The sequence below is a fragment of the Trematomus bernacchii genome, unplaced genomic scaffold (assembly GCF_902827165.1).
Source record: "Trematomus bernacchii unplaced genomic scaffold, fTreBer1.1, whole genome shotgun sequence".
NCBI classification, from domain to species: Eukaryota; Metazoa; Chordata; class Actinopteri; order Perciformes; family Nototheniidae; genus Trematomus; species Trematomus bernacchii.
In genome coordinates, this window is record NW_022987851.1 from 3,323,483 (window position 1) to 3,347,228 (window position 23,746).

Sequence of the window (23,746 nt, forward strand, 5' to 3'; positions counted from 1 at the left end):
ATCAGAGGAAAAAAAGGTCAGATTGAAGCCTTGTTATAAACCAGTAGTGTTGGAAGAAGTACTCTTTTATAGTTACGGGGTCCTCTTATGCTAATTTTCTGGGTCATATTTATATTGTGTGCCTCTACTGTGACATGTTTAGATGCTTTAATGTTAAAACAAGCTCTTTATTTTTCTCATTCTGCCTGTGCTGCAGCACCTCTTTTCACCCTCTGTCTGAAACAAGAGCCCAGTCTGCTCTGGTTGGTTAGCTGGCCGGCTTTGGTGGGATTGGTCAAATGCTCAGAGATGTCCCACCCCATAGCCTATAACAGAGTACTAGCAAATAGAGGTGTGAGTGTTACATAGTGATGTCATTATGTTACGGAAGTAAACAAAGGAGTCCAATGGAGGCGTTTCAGGCAGGTGGGGAGTTGGAGAGAAACTCCCCCTGGAGGGAGCACAGGGATTTTAGACTTTGTAGACCATTTACATGCACATAAACCTAATGCACAGGGAAGGTTAACCCCCAAAAAACATTATAGGGCCCCTTTAAGTAAAAAGTAGCAATATTTTATTTTAATTTAAAGTACTGGCATCAAAAGTACTTATTAAGCGTAAAAAACATTTCAGAATAAAATATATAAAAATACTGTATTATGATTATTGACACAATAATGTTTCTATCACAGCTGGTAAAAGTAAAGAAAATGTTACTTACTTTGTTTATTGCTGCTCCTTAGAATTATATGTCAATGTTTATACATTAGTTGGTGTATGTTTTGTATTAGCTAATCGTCTGAATTTGTAAAGTAACTAAAGCTGTCAGATAAATGTAGCAGAGTAAAAAGTTAAAATATTGGCTTCTGAAGTGTAGTGTAGCAGAAAGAAAAAGCAGCATAAAATGAAAATAATAAAGTACAAGTACCTTACAAAGTTGTTCCTAACTAGAATACCTGAGTCAAATTACTTCTCTACATTCTGTTAAGCAGAACGTGCCTTGAGTGATTCACCCCTCTTCTATAAACAAAAGGTTGAGGTGATTTATTTGTTTTCAGTTTACATTTTATACAAATTTCAGCATATCAATTTGAGCCGAAGATTGCACATGAATGTCCTTTTATGCAAAAAGAAAAGATTAAAAAGTTACTTATTTGTGGCAGGAGGCAGTGTGCTATCAACTGTCTGACCTGAGATGCAAACCTACAAACAGAAAAAAAGATGCTTTGGTACATTTTAAGCTTCTTTGTAAAAGTTGTATTTATTCCAGAGATGCCAACTCTCAAACTGAAACAATAACAGAATCCGTCCCACAGCAGCATCAACAAAATCACAATGTGGAAACAATATATCCTTTAGAATTTGGATGATGAGTAAGGACTCAGGGAGGAGTGACACGCAGCTTCCCCGTCTCTCTTCCATTCCCCTGATGCTTCCAACCCCTAATCTTCACTGCAGATGCAAATAGTCTAAAAAACGTCCCTACCAAACATTTGCATTTAAACAAATAGATAAAGGTCATTTTGAAAAGCTGCCTCCTCATGACTGCAGTGTGAGGTGGCATGTTCCATGTGTCCCTGCCCTCCTGACAGCGTAGTTAAAGCTCCACCGCGGCACGCCACTCAGTATGGTGCTGCTGCACACTGGGATTCATCTACTGTAGGCAAATACAGAACAGAGAGGCACCTGTGTGTGTGTGACAGTGTGTGACAGTGTTTGTGTGTGAGCTCAACAGCATCATGGATACAGGTAAGACACTCATTAATATACAGGCTGACAGCTGATGTCATTATTTTTGTGATAAATGTTTATGTCTTTGGTAAAAATATGTTTTCCCTTTTAAACAGTATTACTTTTTTTATTTTTTTATTTTGTAGAGTAAAAAAACAGAAATAATCCTATTTAAATGTGATAATGTTATTTGTGTTTGGGCTCATGTTTGATTATGTTCGCTTATTCAATTAAAGTTAGTAAATAAGTCAATTCAGAAACAGTTATATATGAATTTTGTATAAACAATACCGTAAGATATTAATTTCTCCATATAATTCACTTATATCACCGTCAGATATTTGAAAGATGTTTTTAAAATCAAGCACGTGTAGGATTTAATGTGCTAATTGATTTGATATTATAATTAAGATTCACATGGTAAGATATATTTGAATATGGAATAACAGATATACAGATATACTGTATTTTGACTTAATCCCAAGGAAATTCTATATTTTCTGGAATGTCATTGAGCAATGTGGGGTCTTATCTAAAATATCCATTCAAAAAGCAGGGATCTTTTACATAACGTTTTTTGCATGCAATAACCGTTTGCATAATAAAGTTTGCATTTTCATTGAGTTAAAGCTTGTGCTCTCCAGGAAATCACTCCAGCTAACATTAAAGATTTAAAGAACAATGTTTCTATGCAGAAAAATATTCTGATGAAATATCTTTATTTGTTTTAAGACGTCTAACCCCCTCCAGTCTTCCTTCACTGTGAAGCATCAGCCAGTGTTTGTAGTAAATTGCCTCTTTTTGGTAGTCCATTTGCATTGACCAAACCAAAGGCAATTTCCATGATATTTACACACCAATCCCAAAGAGTCATTCGCCTACATGAATAAAACTGTGAAACATTCAAATGAACACACATTTGTGGGGATGGATGAAAATGTGTATGAATCTGTTACCACCTCCAGGTCAAACTGTCTCTGGATTTGTTTCAAAAGTGGATTTTTGTACTAATTGTATGCTTTTTGTCTAGAATACTCAAAGAGAGTGTACCAAGGCGTTCGAGTCAAGCACACAGTCAAGGACCTGCTGGCGGAGAAGCGATCCCGACAAACACCCGGGCCCAGATACAACGTAAGCACAATCTCCTCTAAAGCGCTCAGCCTTTGTCCCGTCTGTCTCTCCCCACTTCATTTTTCTCCCAAACCAAACAGCCACAGTTGACATTCTGTGTGTAGCACAATTAAGTGGTCACCTTTTAAAAAATCTATTCTCCTTGTTTACATTTTGGCTTGTATTTGTGGACTAACGATCCGTGGTGGATCCATTGACCACCTGTACCTCCTCCCTCTGTCTCGGCTCCCCTCGAGCGCATGCAAAGCCATTCTGTAAATAGCTGAGCACTAGACACAAAGCCCAGAGTCCCATCCTGACCTCACAAAAGAACGCTGACACAATGCTCACACTGGCGACGGCCACAAACTCCCGAAAACTTCCCGAGCTGGAGGCGGGGGCAGGGTGGGAAGCTTGAGGTGGACAGGTAGCATAGAGAAAGGGCAGTGAAGGATTCTGCCCATGCAAAGCTTGATCCACGCACACCTGCCAGCTGACATTGTCCTCTGCCATGTACAGGCCGCAGACAAGCCTCCTATTGTTGCCTCAGAAACACACGCCGATAGACACAGCCAGAGAAATCAGGCTGGGCTTTAGACCTCTGCATGCACAAGCAAGACAGGCTTTTCACCACCTGTCAAAAGGCTTTACAGGACAGTATGCAATGTTTGCTTTCTGTTTAGCATCGGCTTGTCCACGCTATATATGCAGGCCGCTAACGACTCACGCATTGAAGGGATTGTGAGAAAGACACAGAAGAAGAAGATACCATTAGATGCAACAAAGGGCTCCAAAAATCACCCTCCTCCAATGTAACCCTTTGCATGAAAGGCCTAACGTAAGTGCATTTGGCATAGAAGGCACAACCAGGTGGCTAACTGCCAACTTTAAGCTAGGCGGTCAGCAAGCCTTATTACCATAGGTGTTGATTTTCCGAATCAACATTATCAAGCAACTCAGTCTCACGGTATTTCGTGTTATAGTCACGACATTTAATCTATTGATTCGTGTTCACCAACACGATTTTCCCCTTTTTTTTGTGTCAAAAAGCAATGTATTTCTATTGGTAGTATGTTTCGTGCCTGCACCACGTCTTTTTGTCCGGTCGGGTCTTGGAAGACCGGAAGCTGTGTGGTTCATAAAAACATGTTCTTACTCAATATCAAGCCACGATTATTGTTTTTATTTTAAATCGTATAATGTCAGACTTTTTTTGCCGTCCGCGAGGAAAAGAAATGGGGCTCAGAGCCTGAGAATACTGAAATCTGTATTTATTACATATTTTTTTCCTTCTAATTTGTTATTCTTTTCTAAATAACACACTGTTATTTACTCAACAATAACACACAATTATCCTTGTTTTTATTTATTTGTTTAATTCTATAATCTCTGGCTTTTTTTGGCGTCCGCCAGGAACTGAATTTCTAAATAAAAATAACCGGAAACAGATACACACCCACTGAACTAGTTACCCAAGATCCTCAGCTATGGTTGAAGCTTGGTGATTGGATGTTTTAGCCACAATGCACGTTGGGATATGGTGTTTATGCGATATGAAATCCGAAAATCTTTTTTTTTTAAAGTGTACTTGCTTTTTTCTTTGAAAGTCATCACATAACGGCATTGTAATACATGGTTCGGCTGCATTAAATATTACACATCTGCCGTAGTTCTGTATTTATAGAGCCCTGATTAGAAGACTTCTAGACAAACTGGAAGAACTGCCGCCGAAACTGAATACGTGACGTGGATCATAAATATATCAGTAATTAAACAACATCTTCAATTTCTCTTCACACAATACGTCTCCTTGCAGTATCAATACTAATTCGGCTGACTTTTATATTTGATCCAATTGGTAGATATATATTTACACCATAACGGTGTACAGCTGATATAAAAGGACTTGTAGTTTTTAAAGATATTACTGATTTTCTTTGAATATAAGAATGTAAATACTGAGTTGGGGGTTTTGGGTGATGGGAGACACATCGATGGATTCAGAATTTCAATAGCTTACTGTTAAATGATGGATATACCTTTCTGTCTGTGATGTTTTACAAATCAGATATTAATGTGTAGAAGTAAAACATGTGAAATAATATAGCAATATCCTGTAAGATTATGTGAAAACATGAATAAAACTACACATCTTCAGATGTACCTTGTGTGCACCGCCTAGTGGTTAAAGCACGTTATTGAATTATTTTTTTAATATGTTATATTTGATGAAAAAAATATGTTCCCGTTCGAGTCCAGTTTGGGTTTGCGCACTGCCACTCCAACATCCAATCCCAGAGCTTGAAGATTAATCACGGGGTTTGTCAAGCAAAGGGACTGTAGTCCCAAACGATAGCTGAGGATTATGGGTAGTGTAGTGTCTTCGGCCATCCTAAACTGCGAAAGGTTTTTGGGATTTCATATCGCATAAACACCATATCCCAACGTGCATTGCGGCTAAAACATCCAATCACCGAGCTTAAACCATAGCTGAGGATCTTGGGTAATCAGTTCAGTGGGTGTGTATCGCAATGATGCTCGAAATGTCCCTTATAGGCCTACGTCTGTTTCCTGTTGTTTTATTTTGAAATTCAGTTCCTGAGGGACGGCAAAAAAGCCAGAGATTATAGAATTAAACAAATAAATAAAAACAAGGATAATTGTGTGTTATTGTTGAGTAAATAACAGTGTGTTATTTAGAAAAGAATAACAAATTAGAAGGAAAAAAAGATTTAAAATATACATATTTCAGTATTCTGAGGCTCTGAGGCCCATTTCTTTTCCTCGCGGACGGCAAAAAAAGTCCGACATTATAGAATTTAAAATAAAAACAATAATCGTGGCTTGATATTGAGTAAGAAAATGTTTCCAGCTTCCGGTCTTCCAAGACCCGGAAGCTGGAAACAAAAAGACGTGTTGCAGGCACGAAACATACTACCAACATACATTGCTTTTAAAAAAAGGAGAAAATCGTGTTGGTGAACACGAATCAATAGATTAAATGTCGTGACTATAACACGAAATGCCGTGAGACTGGGTTGTATCAAGTCACTGCCCTTTATATTGTATTTGGAGTTGAGGCCTTTTAGCATATATCTAAATGACCATCACCAATGTTTAATTGCACACACGAATGTATGAGCCATGACACAGTAAGAAGCTGAAGAGGGAAATTGGTTTTCAGGGTTTTCAAACTCATCATCAAGAAACAATGTTTCTTCATTTTCCTGAACACATTAGCTGTCGTTCAATTGACTCAATTCTACATACAGTCCTGCCTTGAAGCAATATTTAATTTTTTTGTTTTTTTTATTGTTTCAGAGTGCAAATCAATATTACACCACTGTCGTTAATAACATTACATTTTTTTTGATTACATAACATTATGAACAATGACAAACTAGCAAGTCGAAATCTTTGCTAACATAGCCAAACATCCAACAAGGGCAACAACACAAGAATTAGCAAGCTAAATATTACAACTAACCTGGATCCAAAGTTATCAACATTGTTATCAACAGTTAGGCCTAGCGGTTAGCCTAATGTTGGCAAGATGTAGCCCTTAGTTGAATTAACTTGATATGTAATTTTTATCTTTGCTCACTTGCTTGGCAAGAATCTCCCTCCATGAGAACACGACATCAATGTTAGCACAGAGCCACTTTACATGTTATCATGTTCTCTTAATCACAGAGATTTGAGGAACAAGAAAACCTTTTCTTCATAAATGATGGAAACAAGTTTCACTATACAGTGCATTTACGCCTTATGTACTTCTCTATACTGTACGACCTGCTGACCAAAGGACAGATATTGAGGGGGCAGACTGGGATTGGTAGAGGCCCTGTTCTCCCTGTAACAAGTTGTAACAAATCAACTTTGGTTGTAACACAGTGACATTTGCATTCAAACTATTTATTAGGTGTCGGGGTCTAGTTTCTTTGCCTAAGAGCACCTTAGCCAAGAAGTCCCATGAGCTATCACCGACCACTGTAGCTACCAGTAATACGATCAGTATCATCTCAGTATTACATGTTATGTATTGAAACATAAAAGCTGACATAGATGTTTGAGTGGTACAGACAGGAACAGCTTAAATGTTTGCAACAGCATATGGTAATTATTGAAATGCTCAAAGCTGATGTTATTTTAATTTTATTCATGAAATATGCTATAGCACTTCTAACCTAAAAAAACTAAAAAGCTTTATTCATAAAACATAGTTGCATTAATTTATTTGAATCATTTTTAGAGCTCTGTTCAATAAGAAGATGAACCTTTATTTATAGCCCTAGGGGGAAATTCAGTTTCCACTCAATTGTATATACAGACACACAGTACACGTATATGCAGTAGGTGCACATGCACATGCATTTTTTGTTATACAGACACAGTACACAGTACACATACACACAGGCACATGCAGGAGAGGTCCGGAGCGGAGAGGCAGCCAGTTGGTTCGACACCAGGCACCAACCTGGTTGGGGGGTCGTGAACTGACGACCCTTCAATTCCAAGGCCAAGTCCCTACAGACTGAGCGACTGCTGCCCCAAAATATGACAGTACTTCTAGAATATTTTTTAAAGACAAAACCTGGTGATATTTCTGGTGTTTTTCTTAAAAAGTCATTTTAAATTCCCAATTCTGAAGTCAAGCCACTTTATGTAGGCCATACTTCCATTGCACCGGGTTGTTTATGCAAATATCATGCCTGCAATTCACCCCCCTTTCTTTTTTGTGAACATATTATTTAATACATTCAAGATGGTTAGCTACTATAAGAACTCTCCCACACATGAACATTTAGCATTATATAAAATACCAAAGATATTTCTATAAATAAAAAAGAATCCAGAAAAAATTAATAACTAAGTTAATAACCAAACAAGAAAGGATGGAAGGCAGAAGTTTACAGTCAATAGACAAAAAGAGACATAAAAAAGAAAACTAGATAATATATTACAATATACGGGCATACATACAGTATGGCATGGATTTCTCACAATCAAATTAGTTCATAGCTTCACTTTTGCAATGTCTCTTCAATGTTAACATTCTTTATAAATTGAGACAAACTAAGTAGGTTTCCTGACTTTTTCAAGAGCCAAACTCGCATTCTCCCAACTGATTATATTTAGGAGCTATTCAAAATGATACATGCTGACCTTACACGGGGACACAAACTGACTAAAGCCATCCTTGTGTTAGCTTATGCTGCCTTTTTATCTCTGGGAATAAAGGGCCATTGAGAGTGAAGAGCAAACTGTGACCGCAGCAGAGCAGCCTCCTCATGTTGGAACACGGAGAGCCACAGTGACAACATAAAGATCTTACATCATTTCACCTCAGCTGCCCCTCTTTGCTGAGCACTGTTTGCATTCATATTGAGGTGATGTGCCCAAACACGCTGCCATTACATAAATGACCTGCACTGTGAGAAATGTAAGTCAGTGAAATTGTATAAAGCTAAAGGAGAGACTTTGCGTATTACCGTTTATAAGAAAAGACTCCAGATAAACTCCAGATAAAAAAGTGGCGCAAGTTGTTGTCAGAAAAATAGAACTGACAAAGAAAAATGATAAACTGTGTATTCTTAGAAAGAATGTAGGTTCTTAAATAGGTGCAACTTTATTTTAAATACCAGTATCAGTATATCGTGCAGCAGATGGGAGTATACGTCTGTGAAAGGAGTTTTGCATAGGAAGGAAGACCTTTCCTGCGAAATAATGTTAAAGTACAACAACATTACCGTGTCCTTCTCCTGCACACACACACACACACACACACACACACACACACACACACACACACACACACACACACACACACACACACACACACACACACACACACACACACACACACACACACACACGCAGTGCCTGTCTCTGGACACTGGAGCCAGCTGATTTCCATACGCAGCCTTCAGAGATGCACTGAGCCGTACCTGGGCCACATGAGGAAGTCTTGGCACTGGCAAATCACATTCAAATTCAACCCTCAAAATTTGCTTGCCTCCCAGCCAACGCGGCTTAATATCAACTCTTTCATGTTAGCAATATGCAAAGAAGAACCTGTCGAACCCTGCTGTTGTGTCTGTCGAACCCTGCTGTTGTGTCCCTGCACTCTGCCTCAATATCTATCTGCTTTAGAATATAAAATGAAGAAGCTTTTATAATTTTAACATTAATACAAATATTTGTTGATGAAATAAATATGATATTATTGGTAACATAAAACATTCCTTAAATGTGTATGAGTATGAAGCAGCACAGGTTAATAACAGGTTGTAGCACTGACCAAAAATAGACCACAAGTCGTTTTTATTGTTATGTATTATATAAATGCATGTATTTAGGACACCATATATCAAATATAAGTTGTTCCTGTGGGTCCCCATTCAAAATACGTACATTTTTATTATCAGAAAAATCGTGCTTATTCTAAGTGACCAAAAACGTGAAACAAAAGGAGAATAATAAAGGAGTTGTAAGTATTAACAGACTCTCACAATGTTGCGATTTAATTGATCTATCCTTTATTTATGAATGGTGACCGTATGATTCATGATTATATTATCTAAGATGGTTTTTCTCTTAAAAGGAAATCCACTAAAAACATATGCAGTTTAGAAAAATGTTATCTTCCCGAAATGTAAAGTACAGTGGGTCAAATGTGTTTTTTTGTGCAACTTTTAATATGATTATCCCAAAGGTTGTGTAAATCTTTATTTTTTCAGGCTAATTGATCAGTACCTAATATTCTAGGGTGAAAGGGAAGTAACCAAATATAAAACAACCCAGGGAAAAAAGAAAGAGGAAACTGATTTACCAAAATTACATGACATGTCACTTGTTAGACACTTTTATCCAAAGCGACTAACATACTCAATACTGTGGACAATCCCCACAGGAGCAATTAGGGGTGAAGTGTCTCAGGGACACAACGACATGCTGACTGCAGTGGGGTTTGAACCTGTGACCCCCTGATCCGAACACTAACGCACAACCCACTGCGCCACACGCCACACACCTCCCTAAAATGAAAAGATACTCTTTAATGACTCAAAGTTAATGAAGGATTTGGATCACCTGAGGGAGAGGGAGAAAGAGACCCGCACAAACAAAACACGTAACAATAATCATGACAAATGTAATATTGTGGCAAACCTGCAGGGACCGTCATCCAATCCCCTTTTGCCCACTCCTCGTTCTGCACATTCTGCTGTGCACAGATTGCTCCTGAAACAGGATGCTTTGAAATGAGGACATTTTATATTCTTCACACAAAAAGCCCTTTGGCCGTTTGGCTCTACCTGCTCATCTTTTGTGCATGTATACATATTTTCTTTTAGCTGTTTCCATTTGATCTTAAACGTGACACAAGAGTGAACAAATCAAATGTCAGGCTGAACTCAGGAAAATCATCTAAAATATTTACATTTGATGAAAATGTAGTAAAACTAAATTCATATCTGCTGCAGATGTCCCTTTCACCCTGACTCTATAATAATGTAACTTTTATCTCATGACCCTTGGGAGTGGACCGACTCCTAGGTTAGGACCGATAATATAGAAAAGAGTTTAAACCATGTCTATACGTGGATAGGATAGAACTTTATTGATCCCAATTTGGGACATGTTTGTGTTGCAGCAGCATAAAAAGAGATGGCATTGTACAATACAAATGAAAAGACTAGATATAAACAAGAAAGTAGAAAATATACATGTTGAATTTACAAATGAACAATAACAAGATATACAGCAAGGGAGAGACACACTGGACTACCATTACTCTGAGCAGCATTGGGATTGGTCGCCAATTTCTTTAAGAATTCATTTCAAAATGTTACTTGTATTTATAGCTTGGTGCCATATCAGTAAACGTATCACTTTAGTTGTATTTTAATCTTTATTATAGCCGTAGGATGTATGAAGTTTGGAAGTAAATAGTGGATTTTCATATAAACAGTATGTTTAATTAGCATGCTTTAGCTACATGCTGTATTAACAGGAAGCATATGACTAAGCAGTCATTGTGATTCATTGATGAGGGAGACACTTCAGGTGGATAACATGCTATGAAGGACTCATCACGTTTATACGCCTAATTTCACGTCTTGTGTCTGTGTCACAGGGAGGATCACCCTCTCCGCCGTCTTTCGTCCAGATGCCAGGTGAGACTGCAAATGAATACAACTTTAAAGATCTTCACCACTCACACTTTACTGCCTTCCAGACACAGCTGTCAACAGGCTTTAATACACACTGTCATTAAAACCTGAAAGGATCATGTGTCCTTTGATTCAGTTCTTAGTTGTCGGACTATTTCAAGAGTTTGAAGGTAAACACTGGTCACAGCCTGCCACGGCTGCCATGAGGAGGAGAAGAGAAGATAGTGATAAGGAGTGGAATAGAATTGAAAACGGGATGAAGTAGATTAGAATAGATTACAATGGACAAGAATAGAAAAGAAAATAATAGATTATACGTGTAATTCCTTTATTGTCAATGCACCAGGTACAACAAAATAAAAAATGCAATCCTGTCAACCTTTTTCACATATCAACAAGAAATAAAACAATACATATATACAAATATATAATTGTAAAAATAACAGATACTAATAATTATAATAATAATAATAATAATATTTAAACAATTTTAATTATATTACAATTAAAATAAAGGCATAATACATACATACATAAATAAATATGTATTGATGAATTGTAGTGCACTTGCAATTGGTCTATAACTGTTTTTGTTTTGCTGTTGGTTCAGTGTTTGACATTATCCAGCTCTGGGATGCCTCTGGTGTAAAAGCTATTTGTATTGACCATTCTGTTCTCCACAGGGTCTCACATGCTGCCCAGTTATTACGGCATGAGGCGCTCCTTCATCTCGGACTCAGACTTCTGCCCGTCCACTAAGCAGTTCTCCCCTGATGTGTACTCCCCCTCGCTGGGGGGTAAGCCCCTGGGCTGCGAGCCCTCCTCCATGAGCAGCTACTCCTCCTTCATCGACAGCTACTACCCGGAGACCTTCGGGGATTACCGCAGCGCCGCCGCCTTCTCCAGCTCCGGAGGCTCCTTCCTGCCCTCCTCCGCCCTCTCATCCCTGCTGCCGCCCTTCACTGGAGAGTCCTCACACTTATTTCTGGTATGTCTCTGTGTGTGTGTGGATGTTTGAGGCTTAAAATGTCCAACCTTGCCATGTTAAAGAGGCCTGATTAGGCTTTTGGGGTCCTCCCTTTCCTGTAGTGTGTTATACAGGTTTGTGTGCATGTAAATGGTCTGCAAAGGCTAACATCCCAATGTTCCCTCCAGAGGGAGTTTCTCTCTCTCTCTTGTGTGTTGTTTATGTTTTAGTTTAAAACATGTATGCCTTTCTTTTCAGAGTGTGTTTTCAGTGTGCTTGATGACCTAAAGAAAGTGTAATTCACCCTGTAGTGTCACTTCTGGTTCAAGAAAACAAGACTTTAAGGGCCAAAAGGTTAATGAGGCGTGTGTTAGCAATGTATATAATCCTCAAACAGTTTAGCTGCCAGTTTAGCTGCCTGTTTTAAATCACATTCTAATTGGAGCGTATATTTGCCATGAGGTATATATCATAGTGTGAGTTTGTTGAGTTGCTGCACTGTATCAGCCCGAGACCCTGAGACCAAAACATCACTAACTCAGTTAATATCTCGAAATACTTTCACATTTCCGATTCATTGAGAATATAAAAACAGGGTTGAAAGGAGATTTTTTGTGTAACTTTTTCATTCTGGGAAACAGGACAACAGTGTATAAAGTTAAAGGAGAATATGAATGAGTCATTATAAAAGAACATATATTCCAATATCATGAACAGACAGGGTTCACTTCCTGTAGTCAGCAGAGGAAATGATTGAGTGATCTCTTTACTTCCTGCCTCAGAGGGACTCATGGGAGCAGTCTGTCCCTGAGCCGGTCTCCCAGGTGGAGGCTCTGTGTCCGGACAGCCTGGCCTCCGTCAGCGTGCCGCCCTCCATGCCCAGCCCGGACCCCCCGGGGAGCCCGTCCCAGTACCGCTCCCCCAGCCGAGGCTCCTCCATGGGCCAAGTCTCCAGCAGCCAGCCCTACACCCTGCACTCCCTGGAGGAAGCCCACTACCACCCCCTGACCACCAGCAGCACCTACACGGTCCCCAACAGCTCCTTCCCCTGCCCCTCCTACATGGGCGTCCCCATCAGCGACCTGGTGTCAAAGATGGTGACGGACGAGGCCTCCAGCCTCCCCCCCAACGGAGAGGCGCACTCCTCCTGGGCCAAAGAGGACGGAGTGAGCTCCTGGTCGCCATACGAGATCAGGAGGGCCTACTGACCGCAGGAGGGTCTCCATCTCTAACAAGATGGAGGTCTCACAGACTATTGAACACTGAACAAGCACTTGACAGAACAGAGAAGACTCAAACATCTGTAAAAGTGTGATTTGAAGACAATTTCCGCCATGTACAAAGAAAGGATTCAAGTTTTGTTAGTGAAGTAGCATAGTTTGACCAAAGTGAAATGTATACTTATTTGTAAAAAACTAAATCAAAAGCACATGTGTGTCCTTTTTGCTTGATTTGTAACACACCTATAAGCCTTAAAATAAAAATTAAATAAACAATATATGAAGTTAACCAATTTGTGCCAAAACAAGAGCAATAAGAATGATAAGAAGAGAAAATGCCACACATATTTTTCTGATCACGTGAAAAATTGAATTTGTATCAAGGAATGAAGAAAAGCGCTAACATTGTGTTTGTTAAATCTTTTCATATACATTTGTTTACACTGAACATGTGTACATATCTTTGATTTTTAACTTATGGGGTTTCAGATACCAAAAACATGATTTACTTTATTGTAGTTTCTAAGATATGGACATTTTCTTTGCACATTTTAGTCTTTTTAGACTTCTGTCCCTAAAATATAATGAAGGTTGTAACGTCCAGTTTCTGGTCATCTCAGATGTGCAATAGCATTCAAAATCACCATACAGTACAAACAACTAATAACTGGTTTATAACACACTATTACTAACTACACTGAAGTTGTAATTACATGTGAGGAAATGTGTTGGTGTTTAATTTTGTTTTGGTTGACACCTATGATTGAAAAAGGACAGAGTATCCTGCCATAAAATATCATTGATGTTGAAAAGATAACAGAAATTAAAACACATTGGATGCTAACATTCTTTCACACATTTTATTACAATGTACAACAAAAACCTTTAATGTAAAAATGATTTGTTCTTCTAAAGATTGTTTGATGAATACAGTCAGCACTGTTTGATGTATAAAATATACTTTTCACTTATGTGAGCTCCATATTTTTTACCCCATTGTGTTGGAAATCATTTTAGATTTGAACTTCTCATTTACTTTACAGTTAATCACGAATAAAATAAGATTTATAATGGTGTGATATCCTCTCAGATGACAAGTGATTATCGATGAGTAAATATGTTATTAACTGTCTATACACCAGTTATGAATGCTTCTTGAGAGCAGTAATCAAAAACATTAATAAACACATTCAAATATCATTATATATGCCTACACCAACACTTGTGTGTGTTATAAACCATTTAAAAAGTGTGTGTAAGTAGTTTTAATAAATGCTAAATATGGGAGATAATATTAAATATTATCGAATAAACATAACACTTATTTTTCATCAAGCTTTTCAACCAAGCAGTGGTGGAAGGAGCACTCGGAATTTTGTATTAGGTAAAGTAAGACTCTGTTACAAGTAAGGAAAAGTCTGGCATTCAAAATCTTACGTGAGTAAAACTACAAAAGTAAAATTATCAATATATACTTCTAGCACCAAAACTGAAAGTACTCATTATACAAATGGGCCATTTCCAGAAAAAAAAAAAAGTTTTATATCCCAGGATTATAATTAGTGATCCATTCATGTGTACATCATTTTTGGGTGGGGGGCTAACTTTAATCACTTTTTGTACAATCTTAATTCATAATAATACATCATAATTCATTTGTTTAATTATTTTTTGCAATAATAATATGAACCTGCAAAGAAACCAACTCATAAATGTAGTGGAGTAAAACGTACAACCATCACTTCTACATTTTAGTGGAGTAGAAGTATAAAATATTGTAAAATAGACAATACTCAAGAAGTACGTCAACATTGGTATAGTACTTGAGTTAAAGTACTTTTAAACATTGCATCTGAGCTATTTCATATATTCATTGTCTCAGTAGAAACGCTTGGTTATCTTCAGTATGTGGATTTTTACTTTTTTTTTTTCTTTGATTGGTTGAATAGGATCTATACTGCACATCCTTGTGTGTATATATATATATATATATTAGTGGGTTTTTTTCATCAGAGATGATAAAAGGGTGTTAACGTGAAAAAGACTTGAATATTGGTGAATTAATTCTCAGTCGTTTAAAAGTAAAAGCATGCACTGCTGATACAGACAGGCGTTCTGAAGTGTGACCACTAGAGGGCGCGCCAGCCTTTAACCTGCAGCACCAACAGGGAGAGCCGCAGAGCAGGGACAGGGAGTGGGCTCTGTGTAGTGAGGAGTGGGAATATACCACTACCAACTGCTTTCGTTTACCAAAGAGGGCTTTTAAACAGGGGAAAGTGAACACAATTGCCGATTGGTTTTCTCCTAATACCTTGATATTTGAAGTGTGTGAAACAAATACCGAGAAAATAATCCCTTTTTGTGAATTACCTATTTAGCATACATTTTAATCTGATCTGACCATTAAAGTATTTTCGTATCGTATTCTGAATAAAATAAGAATAAAAAAGCTAAATATTACTCATAGAGGGAGGGATACCAATATTGCAACTACTAATAGTCATCAACTAGTTCTGGTCATAACAATGTCAATAGTCATGAAAATAGCTTAAATTATAATAATTAAGTCTTATAATAGAATATATATAAAAAATGTATATATTAGTAATGATAATATGGTCTTCAAAAAACATATATACATTAATATATATAAATAATATTAATAATAATAATAATATTAATAATGATGATAATAATAATAGTAATAATAATAATAATATGGGATTTCGCATATCATGTTTGACCAGTTTGACAGAACAATTGTCCCAGCTGGCTAAATAAGACATAATATTGTAAATAAAATATGTGTGTTGGTTTTTTTCACTGTAATTTTAATAACTGAGTGTATTATTATCTTTAAGTCCATCGCCACATACAGGCTGGTGTGCATATAGTGTTGCTATGTGATGCACGGAGCACTTAAAAATGTCTCAATGCAACTATAAATGATTGAAATAATAACAGCAGTTTTTGATGAAAGTGATTTCTTTTTTAATTAGGAAGGTTTATTTAAAAACGAAAAGATGCCCTGCCAGATTGGGGACCTTCAGTAAAACATTTTTAATTATTTTGGATTTAATACTTATATTACAATTTTTCCTTTTTAAAACATTTATAATATAATATAAAAGGATATTTAAAAAAATAATTTCAAATATCTAAATATAAAATGTTAAAAGCAGATATTAGCAGAGAGTTGTCTCAACAGCCTCAGCAGCTGATGTGCTCACAGCACTTGCTAGAAGAGCTGAAGGCCTGCGATGCCAAAGATGGCTACTGCCCTTTGCCACGCCCACTCTGTTGCCACTTTTATGCGCTTTTTTCTGGAGTAAAGCTTAAAGATATGTTTTAAATATATTCTCGACATGCAAACTGGATGCAATAAGTGTACAATTGTACATTTAAGCTGCCCTGCTGAGTTTAAGTTGCGCACAATGAGCACCAAGACCATCAGTGCTTAATGAGGGGGTGTGATGCTCTGATATTGCAAAAGGAGGATAAAATTAATAAAAGTATGCTTTCTTTTTGGTCAAAGTGTAAAATACTGCTATATTACATTAAAGTAGAACTTATAGAATGTCGATGCGTGGTGGTTTTTGTGGAAAAATCGATAAAACTCGGTTGCCTCTGAATATTCAAATTGAAAGTAACGCGCAATCAAATCATTGTCAAATCATTGAGTTCTAGGGGTTTTAAATAGTAGGCATGGAGGCAGAAAATCTCAAACTAAAATGTCCCCAGCTATAATACAATATTGTTGGATGCTCTGACACTGCTGTAGGACATTTGTGTTGAGATTTTTGGAGACTTTTGCACAAATTTCGTTCTTGGCCATTTTGCTGAGGCAGAAAAGGGACGTTGTGGAGTCCCACAGGTCTTCTCCAGGGAGCCTCTCTTCATCTTTCCCCATCATGTCTGGTGAGTTTCACGACGAATTTTCATCTGTATTTCATTTTGGTGCATTTTCTCCTGTTAGGCACAAAAGAGAAAAGAGGGAAAAAAAGAGACGTTTAGTGACAAAATTTAAAAATCTTAAGATACATGTGCATAAAAGGGAGGATTTGTCTATATATTCTCCTTTTAATCACACTTTTAAACAATATATGAGATGACTAACAGTATAATTAAACGCCTAATAATTAATATTCTTACTTTAATGCCACCTGTGTGCATTAATGGATAAGGAGATTTGACTTTTTTCATTGAAACGGGCCACACAGCTTTACTGACTTTTATGGATTTAATATCAACTTCTATATACGCTTACACATCACATGTTAACAATCAGTTCTAATACAATTTATAAATCATTACAAACTCCTAAGGTTTAACATGTTAATGTCTCTGTCGGGGGTTGCGTGTGCGTAAGGGGACGTTATAAGTAACCGTGTTGGAGAGGGATGTGTCTGCCGTGCGATTTTGGCCCGCTGTTTGCCACATTTAAGACAAAACACGAAGTAGCATTTAGCCGTATGAATATGTATCAGATGATGTTTTCGCAGCCGAGGCTTCGTCTCGTTATCAAATCACCTTTTTCCAAACGGCTCGCCACTCCTGAGTGCCTTAAATTACGCCTTTGGGCCTGAATTACGTGCACCTATGCGAGGCGTTCTCTCTGCTTTCATTAATCAAGCTTCGCCTATAGGAAAAATATACGGCAAATTATTCCCAATACGGTATAATTTCACTGTTATATATCCAAAGTAGGGGCTGGGGTTATTTGAATAAAGTTACAGATTGGATAAGAGTTGGGGTTTGAATTATAAACAGCATGAGACTGAAATCGCACTTGTAAATCTTCAGAAAGTCAACAACAATCTGTTTAAACTGAAACTTTTACGAGGTGCCCGGACACCGGTAACGTGGAGCTAAACGCGTAGAGATATTTTTGCACAGATTTACCGACCCATTTACTTTCTGATACACAACTGTAGCTCAGATCCACTAATTATACGCGTTTACTAAGAAAAGGTTGAGCTACCGATCGACTGACAGCCTCGTTCCAGCTTTTTACGCATTCTCCCCGAGCGCCTTTATCCAACTCTACCAAACGATCGTACGCCTATTCCAACTTGTATATCGATGCAACGTTGACCCATCAACATTATTTCTCTCGTTAAAAGCGTTTATGATCATAAATATAGACTTACGGTGGCGTATTTTGTACAGCTTTCCTCTTTCCTGGTCAGGGCGGGGTGGCTGGAGCGCTCGGAGCATAAACAGACTGCATTGTAAGGGTCTGCTGAGGGCGTAATAGGAGACGCTTGAGTTGCCGTAAAGAGAGAGCCCTGACCCGGACTACTTAGGGGCGCTGGGGTCGGTACAAATCGGATACATTTTCCAGATCCACAACGCGCAAGGATCGCTAAAAAAATCACTTTTACGCACGGAGAAAACTTTGACAATCATGTGATAAAAAATACATAAATGTTGTTATATGTTCACAATGTTCACAATCACATTCAAACTTTTATTAAGGTGTATACAATATGGCCACATGATCATTTAATGGAGAGATTGCAGTTTATTGGGGGAGAAAAAGACTGTGAAATGGGTTTTTGGGGGGATTTTAGAGACGAAAACATGTTGTGGGATTAATGTAGGGGAGGAGAGGGGGAGCAGAGTGGAGACCAGAGAGGGGAGAGGAGTCAGTGTCTGCTATTGTCTGCCTCAATGGTGAGTGTTTAGCACACATGAGTGACATGCTGTTCTCTTCATGCAGATAAGCAGAGAGTGTATCAGGGCGTCCGCGTGAAGACAACCGTCAAAGAGCTGCTGCAGAGACACAGAGCCCATGAGGCCAACAGCAAAAAAGTGAAAACGGTAAACCCCCCCCCTCCCTTTCTCTCTCTGCCTGAAAAAAAAGAAAAACACTCCCTGAGCAAAGCAACAAACTGACCCTGTAAATGATTGACTATACCCTCCCTTTAGAAAACTCCAACGTTTATTTTTTTAAGTTAACCACGGACAAACACACACAAATACAAAATGTTACAAGATACAAATACTAATGTTTGACAAAAAAAAAACTACTATTAAACACATCCGTGATTTCCACAATCTCACCACGTTCAAATCACAGATCAAAACATATATTTTAAGTGTTGTTTTCAATTATGTTTTTATGATTTTTCCACCCTGTAAAGTGTATTTGAGTTTCTTAAAAAAAAACGCTCTGTAAATGAAACGTATTATAAAATCAAATTTGTAGTTGCATAAAATATTTAACAATCTTTTCTTTCTCCCTCCTTATGAACAGCTATCCCAGGCGTGCTCAGATCTCCAGGGACTTTGCTCACCCACTTTTCAAAGTAGGTTCACCCAGCAGCGAAGTCCAAGTCCATACAGTGTAACAAACCCATTAAAGCATATTACTGAAACCTGACCTAAATCAATGTGATCTTGAAATCTATTCCAACCAATATGTTCTGCAATACAAATCCAGCATAACAAAAACGAATCTCATTGTTTAGTAAGATGTTGGAAAATCCGCACTGTGGTTGCAGCAAGACAGCAGATCAGCTGCATAAATAAAAAAAAGTCCAAAACAAATAGCATTCCTCACTGACACACAGCAACCTGCCATGACCCCGCAGAAGCGACAACAAAATACTCACATGGAAGCCCCCCATGCAGTCATAACATAAAAATACTTGGAAAGCTATTCTAGGCAGCAAGGCAATTGAAAGCTCAATAGCAAAAGTGCAGGGTCCCTTCTTATAAACGAAGGCTAGGCTACATCCAAATGTGTTGGCTGATGGTATTATGACATCACTGTGGACTTATAGGCCTATTTAAATGTCTTCCTGTGTTTCCATGCAGATTCCTTGCATATTTCCCCAATGCTCCTCAGTGGTTCGCCGTGTCCTAAAATAAGGATTAGAATATGTTGACACTTTTGGAATGCAACATTTGTGCTATTTTAAAACATTTGTGTGCAGCCGATATGTTGGTTATTATATAATACAGATATGTAATGGTAAATATGTAGCCTCTGAAATAAATTCCCCTTTTTATGTACGTTTTCTTTATTTTTTATCTATTTTTCTATTTATTTCCGTCAGCTCGCTATGAGGACCCTCCTTCTGCCATTTCTCCAGATGACGCGCGCGGCTGTGGAGCGCGAGCCTTCCAGCTGCGCACTGCCTCGTTCCCGGTGCCTGACAGCTCGTGCGGCAGCCAGATGCACGAGGAGGGCTCCTTCAACGACATCCCGCAGCAGTTCGGGGACATGATGTTGCCAGGTAACGGCTACAGTGGCAACAACAACACCAACAGCAGCAGCGGTGGCAGCTACAGCGCTTCCCTGCCTGCCCCCCCCACACAACCGCTGCCCTGGTGCCACGCGCTCTCCTCAGACGCGGACTACTACGGCCATGGGATGGTAGGTTTCTCCCACCAAACTCCATTCAGAAAACAGCAATTTAACCATGTCTGTTTATACGTTTAGAAATATGACCCCTGTCTTTATCTTTGGGGTCTCTTCGAATTTTCAGAGCCTATATTTAAACAGTGGTGTAAAGTTACTAAGTTGCTATAGGCTACATTTACTTAAGTATTTCCATTTTAGGTTACTTTGTTCTTCTACCCCAAATCAGAGGTACATATTGTACTTTTATCCACTACATTGATGTAGTAGTTACTTTGCAGATTTTGATGAATGATAACAAAATATGATCAACACTTAAATAAGATTTAAATTACACCTGGATTAAATTCACATGCAGCAGTAAATAAAGTATTTAAAATGAGGGCTACATTTACAAGCTTGATCAACACAATAATACATCAATTATTATAATGACAACATATGATATACGTATATTATTCTGAAATGGGCCAATCTGAATAGCGAGTACTTTTACTTTTGGTACTTTGATTATATTTAGATACCAATACTTTTGTACTTTTACTTGAGTACAATTTTGGTTACAGGACTTTTACTTGTAACAGAGTATTCCTACACTCTGATACTTATACTTTTACTTAAGTACACAATAACAGTACTTCTCCCACCTCTGTATTTACAATACATCTTTCCATTGCAATAAAATGCACATTGTATAGGCAACAACTAAGAACCAATATGTATTTCAGAATGAAATGCCTCGGGAGACATTCATGTTTTAGTTTGGGCATGTGTCTGTTTAGCAGAGACCTGTGTTGGGGCTTGAATGCAGCACGTCGTCTTTTAATTTGTCGCCTGCGGGCAGTGGTGCAAATAAACTGTGTACATTGACTGAAGTCCTGTTTCTTAAGTACCATTTAATGATATTGCACAACTCCAATACACCTCAGAGGGATGTGTTTTACTTCCTCGTACATTTATTTGACAGCTTTTGTTACATTTTTAAATGTAAATGTAAAAGGGCTGTTATAACAAGCTTTAAAAGACTAATTCAGGGAATTCCCATCATTTTTGCTGTAAAAGGTACTTGAATACAGCCTATATAAAGTCAAATTAACCTTGTGTCGTGTTCGTTTACCCCCCTTACTTTAGTGTTCCTGGTCAAATTCGACTGGTCTGTTTTAACTGCTCTTACATTAGCACAAAAAACTTTAATCATCACCAATTTTTATTTAACACCCTTTAAAGCTGTAAACAATGTGCCAGACTACTGGTTTACATTCATAACTGTAGTGAATTTACAAAGAATAGACACTGAAAACATATTCCAAAATGAACATGGTTGTCAATTTGTGGGTTTGTACTATCTGATGGGTGAACATAATCTAGGGTTACCGATTCATTGGTGGTCATTTTTGACCGGGAACATCATAGGTTTAACAAAGTTGACTTAACCACTCAAAATGCAATCAAAGTACTGATCAGCAATTGTTTAAATGCCTACTGTGAAGGATATCATAAGGCCTTGAGGAAATTAAATGAAAAACACAATAATTATGAAGTAGTAAATCGGTCAGATTTGACCTCAACACGTACATTTGATATACACTTAGAGGTGGAAGAAGTATTCAGATCTTGTACTTGAGTAAAAGTATAAGTACCAGAGTGTAGGAATACTCTGTTCCAAGAACAACTTAAGTAAAAGTACAAAAGTATTAGCATCAAAATATTCTTAAAGTACCAAAAGTAGATGACTCATTCTGCAAATTGGTCCATTTCAAAATAATTGATATGATATGTTTTATAATGATTGATCATTAAAGTGTTCTCAAAACTGGTAAAGGTGCAGCTAGTTTGAATGACTTTGTATACCTCAGGGTAGCTTGTGAATTTACTCCAGGTGTAACTCAAGTGCTTTTTAAGTGTTGACTATTATGTCACATTATTAATCCATATCTGTAAAGTGACTAAAGCTACCAAATAAATGTAGTGGAGTAAAAGTACACAATTTACCTCTAAATATAGTAGATGAGGAGAAGTACAAAATAGCATATAATGGAAATACAAAAAAAAACAAGTATCTCAAAAATGTACTTAAGTACAGTACTTGAGTAAATGTATTATGCCAACAAATTTCACATAATTGTATTAGGTTAGTTGAAAGCAATACGATTAAGTTGAACCTAATATTTTTGTATTGACACTTCAAAGTATTGCTTTCATCTAACCTAATATAGTGATGTGAAATCTGCTGACGTAATACATTTCATTAAAGTCAACGCTTCAGATTTTTCAGTGTGGTGTCTCATTTATGAGCTCATAGTAAACCCTCCTCTTCTCTTCCAGGCTCCCTGCTCCTCACCAGAGTTGCTGAAGCTTTGCACCCCCGTGGATCACAAGAGCTACTCACCGCAGGACTCCTTCTCCTCCTCCTCCTCCTCCTCCTGCTACGACTCCCCCACCAGGATGGATCCTGGGTACCCCGGCCTCCCCTCTGAGCACTTCCACTTCCAGCACTGCACCCCCCAGGACCTTCGCAGCCTGCCCTACTGGCCCAGCCCGCAGGATAGCTTCTCCGCCCCTGAATACGCACCTTACTACAACCCCACAGACTATCCCTACGCCTGCCCTGTGGAGGAGAACTATTTCAGGAGGGATTTGCAGATGACCTCTGAAATGTGCTACAATGTACTATGATGAGACCTTCATCAGTTCTCTTGTGTATATTTTGAATGTAAATATGTTTATGAGCACTCTGCTTTGCTTGATGGTCCGCGCTGCATTTCAATGCGTTCTCTGACTGGCTTTTGCTTGGGTGTAATGGATATTATGAATGCTGAAAGAATGGAAATATTTTTGTATTAATGACTATTTTTTTACTACTTAGATTTATTTTCATACGTATTACTTTTTGCTGTACTAAATAAACATGTTTTAAATATATGTGCTTGAAATATATGTCTTTTATAGGCTGGCATACACACACAGCAGGTGCATTTTAATATATATATTTACGAATCAGTTGATAACTCACAATGACACCATTCTTTTTTATATAACAAATCATCTGAAATGGTGTGGTATAATATGAAAATCAAGCCCTTATCTTATTAAATACGTGCTCATTTGACTAAGTCAGGTCATAATCTTGACACATTAGGGACAAAATATATATTTTTAAACTTTAAATACCTCTTTGTATAGTTTAATAATTCCA

General features: G+C 37.8%; 2 protein-coding genes across 3 annotated transcripts; both read left to right on the forward strand.

The window, feature by feature from the left end:
• Positions 1-1,552: 1,552 nt before the first annotated feature.
• LOC117468706 (uncharacterized protein C11orf53 homolog) lies at positions 1,553-14,254 on the forward strand. The gene is made up of 5 exons (XM_034112936.1): positions 1,553-1,728; positions 2,741-2,841; positions 10,958-10,997; positions 11,678-11,982; positions 12,744-14,254. Exons 1-5 carry the CDS (start codon positions 1,719-1,721, stop codon positions 13,167-13,169), a joined length of 882 nt encoding a protein of 293 aa, XP_033968827.1. The 5' UTR covers positions 1,553-1,718; the 3' UTR covers positions 13,170-14,254.
• Positions 14,255-15,974: 1,720 nt separating this feature from the next.
• Positions 15,975-23,472, forward strand: colca2 (colorectal cancer associated 2). Of its 2 annotated transcripts, XM_034112942.1 has the most exons (5): positions 15,975-17,099; positions 18,904-19,004; positions 19,441-19,492; positions 20,246-20,565; positions 22,876-23,472. In XM_034112942.1, the coding sequence occupies exons 1-5, from the start codon at positions 17,093-17,095 to the stop codon at positions 23,224-23,226; spliced, it is 831 nt and encodes a 276-aa protein (XP_033968833.1). In that variant the 5' UTR covers positions 15,975-17,092; the 3' UTR covers positions 23,227-23,472. The 2 variants fall into 2 exon arrangements, with proteins under 2 accessions (XP_033968833.1, XP_033968834.1); XM_034112943.1 differs by lacking the exons at positions 15,975-17,099; positions 18,904-19,004; positions 19,441-19,492 and adding an exon at positions 20,025-20,160.
• Positions 23,473-23,746: the final 274 nt, after the last annotated feature.

Excerpts from the sequence above, each read along its gene's own strand:
- LOC117468706 (XM_034112936.1), top strand. Across the intron at positions 10,998-11,677 it reads GTCTTTCGTCCAGATGCCAG|GGTCTCACATGCTGCCCAGT; the intron begins GTGAGACTGCAA and ends TGTTCTCCACAG. Across the intron at positions 11,983-12,743 it reads AGTCCTCACACTTATTTCTG|AGGGACTCATGGGAGCAGTC; the intron begins GTATGTCTCTGT and ends TTCCTGCCTCAG.
- colca2 (XM_034112942.1), top strand. Across the intron at positions 19,005-19,440 it reads ACAGCAAAAAAGTGAAAACG|CTATCCCAGGCGTGCTCAGA; the intron begins GTAAACCCCCCC and ends CCTTATGAACAG. Across the intron at positions 20,566-22,875 it reads ACTACTACGGCCATGGGATG|GCTCCCTGCTCCTCACCAGA; the intron begins GTAGGTTTCTCC and ends CTTCTCTTCCAG.